General features: G+C 37.0%; 1 protein-coding gene across 1 annotated transcript in view; it reads left to right on the plus strand.

Moving 5' to 3' along the window:
* Positions 1 to 57: 57 nt before the first annotated feature.
* ABHD18 (abhydrolase domain containing 18) overlaps positions 58 to 17,907 on the plus strand; it is a 23,054-nt gene continuing 5,204 nt past the window's right edge. Inside the window, 13 exon segments of the mRNA XM_003205446.4 lie at positions 58 to 195; positions 2,836 to 2,971; positions 3,663 to 3,771; positions 7,305 to 7,389; positions 8,353 to 8,453; positions 10,235 to 10,313; positions 10,394 to 10,430; positions 10,433 to 10,477; positions 11,148 to 11,175; positions 12,922 to 13,060; positions 14,957 to 15,046; positions 15,694 to 15,795; positions 16,635 to 17,004. Of these exon segments, the coding sequence (XP_003205494.2) occupies positions 3,680 to 3,771; positions 7,305 to 7,389; positions 8,353 to 8,453; positions 10,235 to 10,313; positions 10,394 to 10,430; positions 10,433 to 10,477; positions 11,148 to 11,175; positions 12,922 to 13,060; positions 14,957 to 15,046; positions 15,694 to 15,795; positions 16,635 to 17,004 (1,168 nt within the window). The 5' untranslated portion in view covers positions 58 to 195; positions 2,836 to 2,971; positions 3,663 to 3,679.

Here is a 17,907-nt window from a genome sequence, read left to right on the forward strand (position 1 = left end):
CGCCTCAGGGCGACCTGTCTCCTCGCCGCGCCGAGCGCCGCTTCCACTCGGCGGACTTTGAGCCTCCTGGAGGTGGTGGGCGCCTGCGGGCCGCCCTTCGTCGGGCCCCACGTGTGGGCTGAACGATGCACAGGCAGCGGAGCTCTCCTGGCTTAGGCCGCGTTGTTTATCTCGCGCTGATCTACATCCAGGCTGGTGAGATCTCTGTGCGGCTCGCTTGTGACTCGTCGCCGTGAGGAATTCTTCGTTTACTGTTTTTAAAGGCGTTTTTCTGCTGTTGGGGGGGAGCGTGATCTCAGTTGGAAGAGAGGTTTTTGTTTATTTATTGAGGTAATACGGCCGGGAAAAGTTCGGGGTTCGCAGTAAGTCTTTCAGAAATTAATCCAGTCTCTAGTTTTATAGATATAGTCTATCTAGGATTTCTTGTTGCTTTCTTTGTAGGATAATGTTTTAAAATGAAGGGATATTTTAGCAGGCCGCTTATTAATGTGTCTCTATCTCTGGTACAATTTCAGTTTCGAAATAGAGTTCTGTGAAGCTTCCTGTGTAAGCACCGCATGGCTGTATGCTCAGAACACAGCTTCCGGCTCTTGGCCTGCAGAACTGTGCAGCATCTTCCTCAGGTCGTGATTTCCAACCGACCTGACTTTCAAAGGGATCTTGGTGCCCCCTCCCTGGAAGCATGCAAGGCCAGGCTGGATGGGTCTGTGAGCAAACTGGTCTATGGGAGGTGTCCCTGCCTATAGCAGGGGTTGGAACTAGATGGTCTTAAAGGTCCCTTCCAGCCCAAAACGTTCTATGATTCGATTGTTTCTTGGAGCTTAAATTCTGCAATAATAAATCTTTAGCCACATCAATAGTATTTGCCCCTTGTGTATTCCTCTTTCCCTGTAAACATCAAGGGGCAGTGGCTGAAGTTTTGTACCACCCATTGGTTACTGTCATAAGCAAATAGGGGATGTCCTATTTTATTTCAGTGGTATTTCTGAGGAGTTCCATACAACGTTCTTTAGACTCTTTGAATTGTTCTTGTAGTATTTTCTGCACTCTTTCCAGTAGTAGCCTAATCTCGAAGCATTCTTATTGAAATATCCTGAATTACTTACCTGACTCCATTTAATCAATGAAGTAGAATAAAGAATGAGACAACCCGTTCATTTCAGCCTATGTTCCATTTGAATATAATGTATTTGTCTAGGAACCTTGGCACTCCTTTATTGTAGCAGAGAGCTCGTGCCAGCCTCTGAACTCATGGCTAAATCCTCCTCGTCATTTTTTCCTCTCTGGCTTTTATTTTGGAAAGAATTTAAAAATCTCCAGGCTGCTTTGCAAGACTTCGGAGCATTCATTCAAACTTCTTTCACGATTGCTGGTGAGCAGTGTAGTGATGTAACTGCTATGCTAGGGTTAGCACATCTCACCGATCGCTCTGCATGTATTTACTCAGGCCTGCTCCTTCCCAGCCTGCAGGACACTATCTCAGGCTGGCTGTCCCTCGCTGCCCCCTATTCTCCCCCAGCATCAGGAACATCCCAAGCTGTCTCCCTGCTCCAAGCAGCAGAGGTGCCCTATGAGGCTGGAGGAGGTGCTGTCTGACATCCCTACAGCACATGGGGTAGGTATCTCCAGAGTCATAGAATCATAGAATGGCTTGGGTTGGAAGAGATCCCAAGGATTGTCAAGTTCCAACTCCCCTGTGCCAGTATATCATTACAGTATATTGCTGGTCACCTCCAGAGCTGAGCTATTGCTTTCCATTTTCCACAGTATTTCTGACAGCTGGTTTGCTGTGCTTTGGTAGATTCTGGCAGGAGCAAGATGGTGGTCTTTGGGGTCTTTTCCCAGGAAAGCTTGAATTGAAAAATGTGGGTGGAAACTTTTCTTTTCAGAGAAGAGTACACAGGGTTGTGGAGTGCTAGTTTTCCTCTGGTTTTCTGGTACCAGAAAATATTTACTGTGTGAAAAAGAGTAGGAAGACTGGAGAAGTCTTTATTACTTCGTTACAATCAAAAGGTGGTTAGAATTTTAAGAACCAATTTTCAGTGGTTTCTTTGAGTTGAGAAGAAGACAGCTGTATGCAGATCTTTGTGAAAAGCTTGCTTTTGGTAGCGTGTCTATGGTGGAAGATTCCTCTCTCTTTCTCCTCCTGTTCTGTTTTGATACCAAAATATGTCACTCGAGTACTACCTGTACTTGTGTTGTTGTATTGATGTTAGTTATGTTGGTTCATAGCTTATACTGCATAACTTAACGTATTGTTTGGGAATTTCTTGTGTGTGTATTTCAGTACTAAAATAATTTATTCTTCTAGAGCAGGCAGATATGAATCAGCAATTTAAGATAGGCTAGTGGAGTAACACCTAATGCTTTCTGCAGTGTTCAAATAAAAGTTTCTGGTGAATAGCATATCCTTATTTCTGTCATATAATGACTGAATATGATTTTGTGGGTTGCTTGTTTTAGCACTAATGTACCCTGTTCTATTTTGTTATTAACTTTCGATAAGCATTAAAGCTTTTTCTGCTTATTTTTTTGGTATCTTGAGTCTTAATGATGTATTAAATATTGATTATTTGTTTTTAGAACAGCGAAAGAATGTATTAATCTAACAACACTTTCAGCTCGTTACATTCAGACAAGTTCAGAATGACCGTATTAAAATACAGTCGAATAAATTTAATTGGAATTAGCGTGAGAAGCATGAATGAAATCATACTTGTTTGGAATATTATGAAGTTATTCAGGCCTTTTACTATAAATGCATGTGGAAAAATTAGAAGGTAGATGAAGGCAACTTGTTAACCACGTCTTTGTTATATTTTTTTGTTGTCTTAGGTGTAGGGCAAACTGTGGACCTTATTTTCATTGAATAACCTGTATCCTGCTGATCAAGAAACCAGATTGTTCTTGTTTGTTTATTTGTTTTCCTTCCTTATTGGAAGAGCACAGTAGTGGCTCCAAGCTCACTTCAGTAAGTATTGCTTTGAAAGTAAGACGGAGTTGGCCTAAAACCTTGTTGGTTTTAATTGCATTTGAGCTAATGCATTTCCTGCGTATGAAATGGTACTGCTGAAAGGATTCTGGTGGTGGTGTTTCTTTTTTATTTTTTTTGTTCTCTGAAGGTAGTGAGAGCTTTGTTTTCAAAATCATAAGAAATGAGTTGGGAAAATTGGAAAGGAAGGGATAAAGGAAGAGGTTTCCATTCTGAGACACACTGATGGAAACTCATTTAGATTGACAAGTATTTACCGTTATCACTATATTGACAGAGGATGAAGATCAACACTGCTCTTCTTATTGGTCTAAGTAAAATACACTTAGAACAGGCTGGAGATGTAGTACTATGACCTCATGTGCTTCTTCTGTAATCTTTTCATCAATAATGTGATAACTTTCTGGTTTTTTAGGTGTGTCAAATTCCTACTACTACATTCCACTTTTTTTTTTTTAAGCAAATGCAGAATTTGTGTTAACTGCCTTTATGCTTTACTTAAAAGGCAAAGAATTGACCTAAGTATCAAGGTTAACTTCCTTGTAATAGATTGGTATAGTTTTTCATTGAAATAGGTGCCAGAATAAGAACCCACTTAGACTAATAAGCGATGAATTGCCCCTCAAGTTAACCCCTTTAACTGCCTTGTTTTTACCTGTTCTTTTTCTAGATGTCAGTTTGCTGCTAATGGGTGTAAGTAAATTAGATGTCTTGTACAGAAAGCTTCTCCTCACTAAACTCTTCATCAGAGGATGGGGAAAGCCAGAGGATCTGAAGAGGTGACTTGTTTAAAAAAAATAATAATAGCACGATCTGTCCTTTGTATTAAAAGGAAACAAAACAAAATATCAGTGCTCTTCCGTATTCTTTTTTAAAAAGTTATGCTGAAGTTTGTTATGGTCAGAATATCGTGTATTTCCGTATTGAGGGAGTAACTGGATTTAGAAGTCTTAAAGGGATCTCTTAAATGTTTTTCTGTTTAAAGAGGATTTTCTTGAGAGAATGTGTGTGTCCAATCACATTTTTCACTTACGAGAATAAAACAACCCATTTTAAGTAGTGGCTCTCAAAAGTCTCAACCAAGAAGAAAACTAGCTAATTCTTTCCAGAGGAACTGTTCTGTTTAACATGAAGATGATCTCACTAACTTTAATTGCTGAATAAAAATGCATTTTAGAAGGATAAGGTGTATTCAGAAATGTCTCTCATCCCCAAAGCAAGATCTCCTCTTAGAAAATGAGTTTATTATCAGCGATTAGAAGTATCTAAAGGGCAGTTGTCAGGGGCATGAGGCTGGGCACTTTTAGGTGGTGCCTAGCGACAGGCAAGGGGCAGTGGGGTGATCTGGAACAGAGGGAATTCCATGTGAATATGAGAAAAAAGCTGTTGTTTTTTTTTTTTTTTTTGGAGAGTTACAGAGCCCTGGATCAGGCTGCCCAGAATGGTTGTGATCTCCTTTTTTGGAGTTTTTCAAGAGCCATCTGGGAGCTTTTATGTGTAACCTAGTGTAGAGAAAACCTGCGTTAGCAGAGAGTTGAACTTGATGATCTCCAGAGGTCCCTTCCAACTCCTATGATGCTGTGATTCTTCTTTGGTTTCTTTAAAATAAGAGAATTACTGCTTAATTTTTAAACATTTGCAGGTTTTTTCAAATTGTGAGTAACACTTGAAAATTCAACACTTGTGTATCTTAATTGTCATTTTTGTTTTAACCTTTAAGTGAATGAATATATTCTGTATCATGTAGTATACAAGTAGGAAATGATAAATCTTTATTGCATAAGCTAATTTGTATTTGTTTGAAAACCAGTGAAGAAAACTCATAACAGAAGCTTTGTTTGCTGTGGAGAGTGGTGGAGTCATGCAGGCTGTTTGTTTTTTAAATCTCATTCCTTAGTTGATATATCTCAAGTAACAAAACAAAAAATTTTAAAACATTAATGCAGTATACTTCTGCTAGGATAAGCAAAAAAGTGTGCTTCGCTTGGTTGTGACTGCAGCATTTCTGTGTCATATGTAGTGTGTGTTTATCTGAAATAGGATGTCTTTCAAATCCCTTCCATGAAAATTTTTAGGTTGGAGGACTTACCTATGTTTCACTGACCCTTCTCCCCATCTTTTCCCCCCACTTACTGTGTTAACTGTGTGGGTTAACTTCTGACTAAATCTGCTGTTAGCTGTAAGCGTTCTGTAAGGGTAACCTCTAATGTCAATCAGCAATGAAACAGCTTTGCTGATGGTATCAGCTACAGCTCCTCCTTTTCATGAGCTGGAGGAATTGCATGAAATCCAAAGTTGTGAGCAGTACATGGGACAGACTCGCTGATCTGAAAAAAGGAAGAACTTTTTCTACATGCCACGCCTGGGTGAAAAGATGAGCTGTTCCCTGGCAGCTTGGCTTCACCCAGATGAAGACAGAAAGAACACTGCCTCTTCACACCAGCCAGTGGGAGGAGGGAGTACACTCCCTAGCATGTTGATCATGCTGGAAATGGTGATAGTGTTTGTTTGTTTTCACTTAGAAAACCCATTAGAACAATTGATGAGATTTCTTAGCATTAGCTGAGATTGACTGATGTCACTGACTATCTTACTTGGATGTAATCTGAAGATTTGCTGAGCACACCCTTGATATGATGGCCTGTTTCCTAATTCTTTATCCTCAGCTCATTAACAAGGGTTAAAATTCCTCAATATGTAAAAGGTTTTCCTTTCAATAGGTTTAGTATTCTCCAGGCTACAGAGGAAATATGTACGTGTATTTTTTGAAGAATTAGTGTCAAGCAAAACATCTTTGCATTTAGTTCCTCCATACTCATGTCTCATACCTGTACCCTTAGAAATATTTCGTGTTATGTTCTGCGTAAGAAAAGCAGGGTATACAGTACAGCAATTTTTGTTGTGGTGATAAACTGCTTTGTATGGTGGCTTTCTTTGCTTTTAGGAAGGTGAATAGGTTGTTCCTGTTGTACCATTCTTCTGTACTGGCCATCCAAATCTGCTGTTTTAGTTTGATCAGGTGATGTATTTGCATGTGTTTAGACACATAAGAACTAACTAGTAACTCATAATTAAGTACTCTATGCTAGGAGTCATGAGACATATATTGAGGGCATCTTGTCTCAACCCCCACTGAAAACCAAGCTGGCCTTTGTAGTTCTTTCAAGTCACACAGCACCTCCTGGTGTTGAGTTTGAAGTCCCTTGAAGATAGAGATTTCAGTTGCCGGGATATTAGGTTTTCAAGTGCTTAAACACTACCATTGTGAAAAAATATTTCATTGTTTCAGTGGCATTTTCTAATGTTGCGACTCACAAATACTGTTTCTTGCCCTTTAACGTTCTACCACTGTGCTAAGTTTTGTTTGATCTTCTGCAATACTTTGTAGCCCGTTTAAGTAGCAGAAGGGAGCAGCTCGATTTGCCCCTAAGCCTTCCCTTCCCCAGGCAACTCAGTTTCTTCCGTCTTTTTTTCATACGTGATGTGTTGCAGTTATTCTAGCAGCGCTCTGCTCAACTCTGAAATATGTCAGCATGTCTTAAGGGCAGTGGTCCCAGAACTGGGCCAAGTATTCCAGATGTGATTTCATGAGTGCTGAGTTAGAGGGTGATCACTTCCTTTGACTCTCTGTCTGCCTTTTTGCTGAATGCTGAGGTGATACCAATGGTCTGCAGAGTTGCAAGGCCATTCTGCAAATTCATGTTCAGTTTGCTGTCTGCCAGAAGCTCTATGCCCTTTCCTGCAGAGCTGCTACCTGGCTGGGTGGTTCCTAGCTGATATTGTTGCACAGGTCGAGGTGCAAGACTTGGCAGTTGGATTGTTGAGCTTTAGGGTGTTTGCTGACTTGTTCTTCCAGCTTATCCAGGTGGCTTTGAAAGATATCCAGCTATCAGCCTCACACTCCAATTTGTGTCATTTGTGAAATTCACTGAATATGGCTTGTGACTTGTGGCAGTTACACTTTGAGCCACTGACAGCTTGATGTTGACAGTTTTACCTATTCTCTGTTCTGTCTGTATCTCCCCAGTATGTCTTCAAGGGTATGTAAGAGTAGGAGGTTCCTATGTCTTAATTTAGCTCTGAAAAAGGGCATTAGTTTTTTACATATCAGGCTTAAAATACTATTTAAAAGCTGTGTCAGCTCTAGCAATATGTGGACATTTTCTTTTTTCTTTTGAACTTAAAAATGGTCTTACAGACCTATGCCATCATAGTCTGACTGATCTGTAAATGCAGTTTAATATTTTTATAGACTTAATATTTTAAATAGACTAAAAATTGAATCTTTTCTTTACTTGTTTCTGTTCAACAGAATATTTGAATTCAGAAAGATTATTGGAAACAGGGAAAAATGCCAGACATTGGTTTCAAAAGATTACCCTGTTTTTATTGACAAGGTACGTAAATGCAAGGGATACAGTTTAACTAAAGTTATTTGCCTAATGGTATATAAACGTGAAATAAATTTAGTTGTTTCTAGGCTGAATTTAAAGAGTAGAAGTGTTGAGTTTTGATACATATGAATCTGTATTTTCCTGATGTTATTACAGAATGTTCTGCTGCTGGGACTGGCAGTGGGGAACTTGATTTGGGGACTATGTGTACGTAGGGTGACAAAAACACCCCTGATAATACTCACTTTCCTTTTGCTCATCAATGATTTTCTAGCTGGTGGCATTAAGTAACTTCATGTGTAGTGCCTGTTGCTCTTAACAAGAAAAGGATACTAGAATTTTTCTGTGAAGGATGTAATAATACTGCAGTGGCAAAACAAATGTAGTGTGATTTTCCAGACGGGTTAGAGAAAGGAGGCCCTATGCTTTCAAGTGAAATGCAGATGTAAGCAATCCTTACCCTGAAGACTTTTCAACCGAGGAAGTGTGTATAAAGGGTCAGAAAAAGCCAATAGTTCTTAAGTCAAATAAATACACTTGTGATCAGTTCTGTGGCAAGCTAAATGCTTTCACTACTAAAGTGAAATTAATAAACTTCGCGATTAATTTTTGAGCCACTGCGAGTAGAAATAGGAGGCAATGGCAGACAAGTAAACCTTGGTTGGAAGGGATAGGAGAGTGGGTGATCACATTTGTTATTTATAGAACTGAAGTAAGCTGGAAGATTGAAGTAATGGTTGCTCAGATACATTTACATTTTTTTCTCAGTCAATAATTGGGAGTGGGGAGCATCAGATTTTAATTGCTGAAGCTCAAAAAAGGCTCAAAACATGGTATATATTGTTGAAGTATATGCTACTAGGGCAGCAGAGCTTAAGCTTATTACTTGGTTCTTTAATAGGTCATTTATAAGGAAAAATGAAAATATGTGGCTGTGTTGATAGATATGTATCATTCCCTCTGCAGGTTGAGGAACAGTCAGACTGTAAAATCCTTGAGGGGCACTTCATTTCCCCGTTAGCTCATTACGTTCCGGGTATCCTGCCTGTTGAGTCTCTTGTAGCCAGGTAGGAGAAATCAAGAGGTATTTCCTTTCTGAAGCTGCTACTGGAGAGAAATGGAAATGATAATCAGTAGTTTTACCACGAAGTCAATATCGCTACACTGATTACCTGCAAAATAAACTGCCTTTGTTTTTTTCCAGGTAACATGTTGGAATATGTTTTGACCTTAAAGTTTCAAATAATCTTATTTGCGTGATAGTTTAATCTGTGTGGATAACATACTTTGGTAGGGTGCTTTATTGTAAAGTGTAGAGTCGTATTTGAGAAAGATGGATTGAATTATGTTCTGAAGCCAGGAAAAGCGTGAGCATTACAAGAGATGGAAGTTATGCTGTGATTATGTGAGAATTTGTCTATGACTAGAGGAGAGCTTCTGTTATTACTAGTAATAATGTGGAAAACTCTGTAGTCTAATCTTAGCTGAAAGTGGATGATGTAACTCTTTATGAAAATTTTAAGCCACAGTGAGAAAAGTTAAAACCTGGGGTTACTGTCTCTGCTAGTCACAGGCTTTTATTGTGAAGTCTTGTGGGATTGGTTTGTTTGTTTGTTTTTGATTGCAGAACTCATATTGCCCTTAACTAAGGAATGTGTTTGTTTCCCAAACAAAGATGATGCTAGAAATCAAGGTTACTAGAGCTTGGACAGGAGCTTTGTTTTACACAGAACAAGAGAAACTTTTTTTTAAGGAAACTCCTTACATTGTATTGGAAAGAACCATTCAAATTCTAAGTAAAAAAAAAAAAATACTGTGTGTGTACAGATGTAAGTGAATTTTATTGCAGCAAGAGAATCTGTTACACTTTGCCAAGCAAAAAAGAAAAAAAAAAGTACCCATTCAGAAAGCTTAATGATCAGTAATAGTCAAGATTGCATTTTTGCTATTTTGACACTAAAACTGCTTTGGAGTTGAGAAAAGGAGAGTGTAATTTTTAGGTCAAAACTAAAAGCAAACATTTTCATGGCAGTTGTTTTCTTTTCCCCAAGCTTTATTTACTGTCTTAAAGGCTGAACATACAAGTTCAAGCATCCCTAATTAGTACCATAACTAAAAATCTAGTATACTGCCTGTTTTCTTATGTGTTCCTTTGCACTGTGAGGTTATGTTATGCTATTGCATTGGGTAGTAGTACTGTTAGAGTTTTGAAACTTCCCTTAAAATTGTCACACATCACTTTTTTGTTGTTGTTTGTTGTTTTTTTCCTGAGTGTAATTTAGTTGTAGGTTTGTGCTCCATCTTGTGGAGAAAATATTAATGCCTTAGAAATGATGTTTTTTTTTCTCCCAATAGCTTTACTGTAACTAACTTCTGTGTAGCAGCAGAAGGCATTAAATGTTGGGTGTATAAAATTGTTCTGTGTTTATGGGTTTTTTAAACTCTTTATATTTCATTTTAATGTGAATGTTTTGCTCATCTTATTCTTCAGTTTCAGTTATTGTGCCCTCGAGAAAAATAGCAATATTGCCTAGGAGAGCTAGGCGTTCAAGTTCAGGCAGCTCTTTATCTGAAGTTCCACTTCTCCACTCTGCACAATTTGAATTGTGATGATGAGGTAGTGGTCTGTTTTAGGAGCATGATCTTTCTGCTTGACTCCTTTTGGTGTCTGGAATTTATACCGTCATACTTAGGATTTCTTTCTTTGCTGGATGTGTTTATGAAAAATGATATTGCTGTATCAACAATTTGCCTGAGTGTGTTACAGAGTGTGTTGGCTTTTGTTTGTTTTTTAAACTTATTTATATGAAGCAACAGATACTCTTACTTTAATGTATGTTTCTCATAGATTTCAGTTCATAACACCCAGAAGATGGAATGGCAAGCACAGACCTGTATGCATTCACTTAGCGGGCACTGGGGATCACGTAAGTAAAATGTGAAATGAATTAGTGAGAAAATAAATATTTGGATTTGATCTTATTATGATTATGCATCTTATCTTTAGCATTTCTGGAGGAGGCGCACCTTAATGGCTCGTCCGATGATAAAGAAGCCTGTATGGCTTCCCTGTTGCTTGAAAATCCCTATTATATCCTTTTGTGGAAAACAGGATTCTTAGGCAGTTTTCAGTGTTTTCTCCACAGGGTAGGAACCCACAGAATGGGACATGAGGTGGAACACAATAAAACGTGCTACTGTTACACATTCTGATTTTTCTGAAAACATCTTCTACAACTCCTTAGGACAGTCGTCAGAGTAAAGTTCTGGCTTCACATTCACCATCAAGGTTACTAATGTGATCAATTAGTGTAGTCATGGCAGAGTGAAAACCATGCCTTCTTTCTGCATCGTGCTGCATGACTTCTGGACGTATTAATGATGGAAAAGAATGTTATTTCCTTTGCTTCGCTTTTTCAAATGCTTTTGAGAAATTTCATCTTGGCATTTAAGATCTGTTTCAGAATAAAAAAGTTTTCATCAACTCATCAGCAACTTTTGTAACAATGTTACCTCATTTCATTAAATAGAATCTCAGATTATATTTTTTTAAACCCGCATACCTGATAGAAGTAAAACCTAATGTTATAAGTTACATCATCAAATTGTATTTAATGTGATTTACTTCCCGTTAAACATCTAGAGTTTAAATTCCAAATTTTAATTAATCAGTCTGCTATTTATGTATGTGATTTATTTTTTATTTTAATTGCCAATTTTTGTGTAGACAATTCTTACTTTCCTTAACTTGAGACTTCTACATGGCTGCAGAAAACCTAAGGATCAAATGTAAGTATTGCAAGACACAATCTTTTCAAAATACAGCTTGTTTTTTTTGTTTTTTTTTTCCCTCAGGAAGCTCAAATGAATATAAACTTTGTGAGCATATTGAGAAAAATAAAATCCCAAACATCCTGTTAACCTAAAATCATCAGCCTTTGCTGGGCTACTTTACTTCTGTTTGTGTTAAGAGATCACTGTGATTGGGAAGGTTTGCATAAGTTGGGCTTGCAGTGTAAGAATGAGATGAGTGTGAATGCAAGCAACAGTTTGTTTTCCTGATCAGCTTCTGTATGTGTCTGCATGCTGCAGTTATTTCAGTCAAATATGAGTTATCTTTGTTCAGATAGTTTATCTTGTTATTTTTGTAGCTCAGTTTTACCTTTTTCTAGATATTTCAAAAGGACCACAGTAAGACATAAGGAGTATTGATGTTGCTTGTTTGTTAGCCTGTTCAAAGTATGCAATGTGTAAATTCTAATTCCAGAAATGGTTTCTAAGTTTATTTTCAAAGCAGGTACAGAACTTTATTTTGATACTTTATTTTGAACTTCATTTTATAAAGAACCAATTCTTTAAAGGTAAAAAACAAAAGAAAACACTAAATTGCCAGCTGATTGTTAAAAAACTACTTTTTTAATAGGAAAAACACTTTTAAAAAATATTATTACATTTAGAAGTATAAGATTATAGGAGAGGGACAAGAGTGTGCTGGAATAGGTCAAGGTTTGTTTTTGTTTCTCCTTGTAGTTAAGTAATTGATGCAGAGAAGTAATTTGGTGAGGATATTTCTAACTCCTTTTTCTATTGTCCTAGCTTGACAGCTTAGTATATGAATGATGTAGACAAGGATTCTCTGAAAGGCAAGTGCTCAGTCAAATACCCCAAGCAATAACTGTTACTCTTCGGTACAAGCTTACAAAGCAGCAGCAGTGTTTTTAGTTAATGCAGTAGTAACAGTGCTTAGTAAATACAGCAGCTATGGAGGATTGATGAATCTTTCATAACAGAGCTGTCAGAAAGAATTACGTTAGCTGGTCTGCAGCAACTGCATTCATTTCTCCTGTGACTAGCACAGTATATTTCTCCTTATTTAGAGGTATGTTAATTGCTCTGTAAAATACTTTTGCTTTTTGAGAGTTCCTCTGATGGTTCAGCTGAGTAGCTTTCTCCTTTTTGTTTCCTCTGTTTTGATGCTTTAGAGTACACTACATGAATTTCTCAGTACTGTGACAAACTTCCCATTTTACAATTTCATTCTTACAATGACACTGCTGAGTTCTTCCAAAGCTGGCGTACTGATTGCTCTTTAAATGTTGTGTGCAATTTTTTCAGTGATGTGAGACAGGTAAATAAGAGGAGGAAAAGGAAAAAAAGGATTTTTTTTTTTTCTGCAATTGAGATAGAGCAGTTCAGTCCTAGACATATGCTGTCTCTATTTCTCAAATACCCATTATAACTTGACAGCACAGAAGATTACTGCTAATGAGATTCTAACGTTGCTAATACTCGTTTCTAAACGACCAGATGCTGAGTTATGTTAGAAGCTTAGCAGGTGTCTGTTCCTAGTCCTTGTTTAGAAAAATTGCCAGAGAATCTGGACTTGCTTCTTCTATTGAATCAACAGGAGTTAAGATCCAAAATTCTCTGGGAATATGATGAGGCTTTGTATGGAAATATGTATAGAGTGATGACAGTTGTCAAATTCTAATCTTAGAAAATAAATCCTGTCTTTTCCTTTTCTGGGGAGAAAAGACGGTCATGTTTAAAAAATGTCTCGGACCTGTTTGTGATGGGAGGAGCTCTTGTTCTAGAATCGGCAGCTCTTTTGCACTGGCTAGAGAGAGAAGGCTATGGACCGCTAGGGATGACTGGAATATCCATGGGAGGACATGTAAGCTTTTATATTTCCTGTTTAGTAATTTTTTTTCACTTCTCATTTGATCTTTTAGCACATGGAAATAATTTGTTTTATAGTGTTCCTCTCTGAAGTACTTTAAAATATACATTGAGACTCATGAGAAAAATTTTCAGCAATTCTCATGCTCAATAGTCCTGAATTAGTATAATCCTTGATAAATACTGACAAATCTTATCAACCTTTGTGAGCCATCTCCTCAGAGGCTTCGTATGAATATCTTCTCACATAGTTGTTTTTTTTTCCCAATGGGGAAAGAATCTTTTTTGAAAGAATATCTATATTGATCAATTGCTTGCTTAACCTCCTTTCCTGCATTCTTCTTAAAGTTGTTTTTGAATGCATTGAGTGGAATGCATTCTCTCTACAGAGGTGCCATAACTTTCGTGACTTCTGGTGTTGGGTCTGTTCTCAACTTTTTTCCTTATCTTTGATATTGATTAGAGAGGATTTCTGGAGTGTGATGGGTAACATTTTATGTGTGACTGTGCATATTCTAACTCAAACAGTAGTGTATTCATAGTAAGATGCTTGAAATCCTGATGCACATTATTACTCTTGTCTCCACAGATGTCGCTCTGAAATACATGCATAAAAAACCAATTAAAACAACATATCTCCTTTTTGGCTGATCCTTTTATGTTTATTTCTTGTCAAGAACTGAGTAGAAAATTGTAATGATAGTGTCTACTGAAAGAAAAATAATTTTCTTCCAAGCACAATTTTACATCTCTAAATGTCATACCTGTTTAAAATACTTGACGTTCACATAAATATCATCCTGATGAGACAACTTCTGTGTTAAATGTATCTTCCCTGTCTTATTTATAAGCTGGGTTGTAATTATTAAACTGATGTGTCCTCTGCTAGCTGCAGGCTACTTCTTAGGCTTCTATGTGAATACTGTAGGAATGACAGAGTGCTGTATCCCATTCTAGTTGTCATACAGCATGAGAATAGCAAGAGGAAAGATCAGAGAAAGTAAGCTTGGAAACTCCTTGGGAATATTTTTCATTAGTCCAGAAGCATACATTTTTTTACTCATCCTGACGAATCTTAAACAGTCTTTAGAATGTATTCTGTAACTGAAAGGAAGTGGCATTAATTCAATTCTAATGATGGAGAGAACAGGAACTAAGGACAAAGACATCTGGCTTTCTGACTATTGTAACATATCTATGTGATGCTTCTGTCCCTTTTTATTATTAAAAATAATTTTAATAAAATTATAATTCAGTTGTATAAGTCTTCTTACTAGAATGTCTAGGACAAACATGGGATATTTTGTAGGAGAGATTTTACACTGTTAAGTACATTGAGCTTTTCTCCGATATTTCTGATGTGATCAGAATAGTTACCAAAATATGTCCTGATTTAAAAACGATAATTTAGATTATGAAGAACAGGAAAACAGTCCTCTTAACATACTGAATTACTTGTCACCTATGTTTTGTTTGTAGAATACAAATTTGTGTGAAATTTTAAATAGTTCTTATAGATTGCTTTAGTTTTGCCTTGAAATAAGCTTGCAAGAGCCTGATGACAAGGCTGCATGAAGTTTGTCATTGTTTGGAATAACTGTAGGAACAAATATCCCATCCAGAATTCTTGTAGTTAGAAACCTGTTTATCTGCGAAATTAATCCTGTCCACAACAATATTTGTTACTGGGGAAATCACTGAAGAGCAGACTGAACCTTCTGAATTCCAAAGAGGTGGAAGGATATCCAATTACCACAGTCCTTAAGTGCTTTGGTACGTCTTATTTTGTGCTATATAATCAAATAAATTGGAGATGAGAGAGTTGTAAAAATACCTTCAAAAATATTATGAATTTAGCATTAAAATATATAATAACGGTGTTTGATTCTAGATGGCTTCCCTGGCAGTGACAAATTGGCCTAAACCATTGCCATTGATTCCGTGTCTTTCGTGGTCAACAGCTTCTGCAGTCTTTACTACGGTAATTGTCCAATATTTTTATATTAATATAGTGAAATGTGATCAGATACGTGAGGTAAAATGTTTGGGTTGGCTACATTCGCCTTCGCCGTTAGGCATTTCATTGCCTTCTGGCCTTTATTAGCAACTAGTGGCAAAAAGCTTAGGATATACAAAGTGATGAGAAGATAGCTTCGAGCTACTTCACTTCCTAAATGAAGGGCAAGGGCTGATTTGTGACACAGTGATTGGAGTCCTTTTCTGAATGTGGAAGGGTGAGGAAGGAAACTGAAAATATGCTTTTTCTGGTCAAAGCTTGTCTTAAATAGCTGGATGATAATGTAGGAACTGTTTTTGCTACTTCTACTTGGTAAGTGATTTAATAGACTGACATTCATAGTCATCTCAGGTTTAGTTCAGTCTAAATGTGTGTTTTATTATTTTTATTTCTTTAAGGAGAAATGTATTTCTATGTCCTGTGTGTTTGCTTACGATGCATGCTTAAAAGCTTCCAGTAATCCTAATGGTTGTCTGGAAACTTAAGCCAGAACTGCACTGGAAAAATCAAATCCCAGGATCAAATCCATTTTCTCTGCATGTCATTACTTTAGAATAATCTTTGGCTTTTGCTTGTGTACTAGATACTTGTGTTGTGTTGTGTAACTTCAGGGTGTGCTGAGTAAGGCAGTGAACTGGAGAGAGCTTGAGAAACAATATTATACACAAACTGTTTACGAAGAAGAAATCATTCAAATGCTTGAATACTGTGGAGTAAGTATAGTTTATTTTCACTATTTGCAAATGTTTACATGTGCATAATATTTTAGTTGAATAATACATGTTAAGTATAGCCCTTACTACAGAGTTAATGCAATCCACAGTGTTAAATGTATTCAGTAATGGAAAATACAACTTGGAAAATACAGATAATTCATGCCAGTAAATGGCTTTGTAATCTGGAAAGCTGGCAGCCTGAAACATCTAATGATGAATTTTTGTCCTTTGAATTTGGAATTGCTTCCAAATACTCAATTTGAATAGATTAAGCAGGGGAAAAAAAAAGAGAGAAAGATACATTACAGGAAGTTCAGCTTATGACATCCTATTATTTAAAGGAAGTGAATTTGTATACTTTTCAGATTTTTTTTTTTAAACCAAACATGAAATTTGGTCAAATATATTTCTTGCTATTACCTATTTTCTTTCCCGTCTGTTAAAAAAAAAACAAACATTGTTTACTTTTGGCTACTTTTTTAAAAAGACAGTACTACTATTTTGAGAGACACAAATCTGAGAAAAGCTCAGAAGTGTAAGCTTGCTGAACTGCAGTCATGAATTCAGAGTTTAATGCAGAATTTAAAAGAGACAAACGTTTGTATCATGTATTACTGTACGTAAGTACTTTCTTGAGCTGACAAATGTAGAATTAAAATATCAAAAGGCTATGGCAATTGGGATTTAATTCATTGTGTGACATGTAGACTGAAAATAGCAAGTACTGCAAGCAGTGCTCTTTGCCTCCTTTTTACTGAATATTGTGTTGATTTGAAGACTAAGATTAACTAGCGGAGGTAAACGAGTCCCTTAATAAATGACTTGTCTTTGTTTAGACAGATTCTTTCAAGATGGGACAAGATTTTGTTAAAAACTTTCCTGACAATGTGGATAGTCTGGAGGACATAGATGTGGCTTCCAGAATGTTCAGCTTTGATTCATCAAACAAGACTGAGTCTAAAGACGCTGTCCACAGCTTTACCACAAGTAGAAGTCCTCTAAGTGCCTCATCAGAAAGACTCCTAATGCAGGATGCTCCTAAAATTCAGTGCATAAATCAAACGTTTTCAACCAGTAGCAATAAAAACTTAACCATACAGCAGGGACACAGGATAAATAGAACAAAGAGTGACACTTTACAGAGAGAATCATTAAGGTTCATGAAAGGAGTAATGGATGAATGTACTCATGTAGCTAACTTCTCAGGTATGTATTCATTTGTTTCAGTATGGAGGTTGGGAAAACTAAATTAGAATATTATGCAAGGAAAGGTATTCTCTAATTGGGCAAACCTGCTGTCACTTGAGATGGAATATGAAAGCCTTCTGAGTGCTGTTCTGTAAAATCTATTTAACACTCAATTTCTTGGTGATTGCTTTGTTTCTTAACAACCAACTGATGATCAAGTCAGTTGAAAATGTGCCTTTCTGTATCTGTGCACATTTTTTCTGTGCTGTGGCTATTTTCAGATATGAGATAGAGCACATTCATATTATTTAAAAGAGCAAAGTGTGTGTGATATGATTAATATCTAGATCTAATTAATCTGCTGTGTCCTGCTAGTAAGGTTTTTCATGCAGATTAGATTAAATCTAATTGGGCAGAAACTTAGTATAGACTTCAGGCAGAAGGTAGCCTACATAGATCAGAGCTAAACTTGAATGATACCTTAAGACAAATGAGACCAGTAAGAATAAACCCTGGTCCCTCTGGGATGATGCAGTTTGGTGTACATAACGTTTCCCAAGACAAGCGCAGCATATAGAGGAAATTGTAGCCCTGTGAGTCTTAAATCTGATGAAGCTGAATTTCTTGGTGTCTAGAAAAAATCACTTTTAATGGTCTGCTTGCAGGCAGTGCAAACAAGTGATTTCTTCTTATTACTGATTGAGGGAGATCAATTGAGATGAAGATTTGGAATGGCTTTTGTAGACAGTCTGTTAAGACAAAATGGTTCTACTGTGCATATACCGAGCACTCAAACATGTCCCAGAAAGTGCTTCAATTTCTGACAGGTTTCTAACAAAGTTATCTTGATTCTGAGACCCTGTGCCATCTCAGTTTTGTAATTCTGGCATTCAGTGCCCCTCTGCCAAATGTAAATAGTTA

The sequence above is a fragment of the Meleagris gallopavo genome, chromosome 4 (assembly GCF_000146605.3).
Source record: "Meleagris gallopavo isolate NT-WF06-2002-E0010 breed Aviagen turkey brand Nicholas breeding stock chromosome 4, Turkey_5.1, whole genome shotgun sequence".
Lineage (NCBI taxonomy): Eukaryota > Metazoa > Chordata > Aves > Galliformes > Phasianidae > Meleagris > Meleagris gallopavo.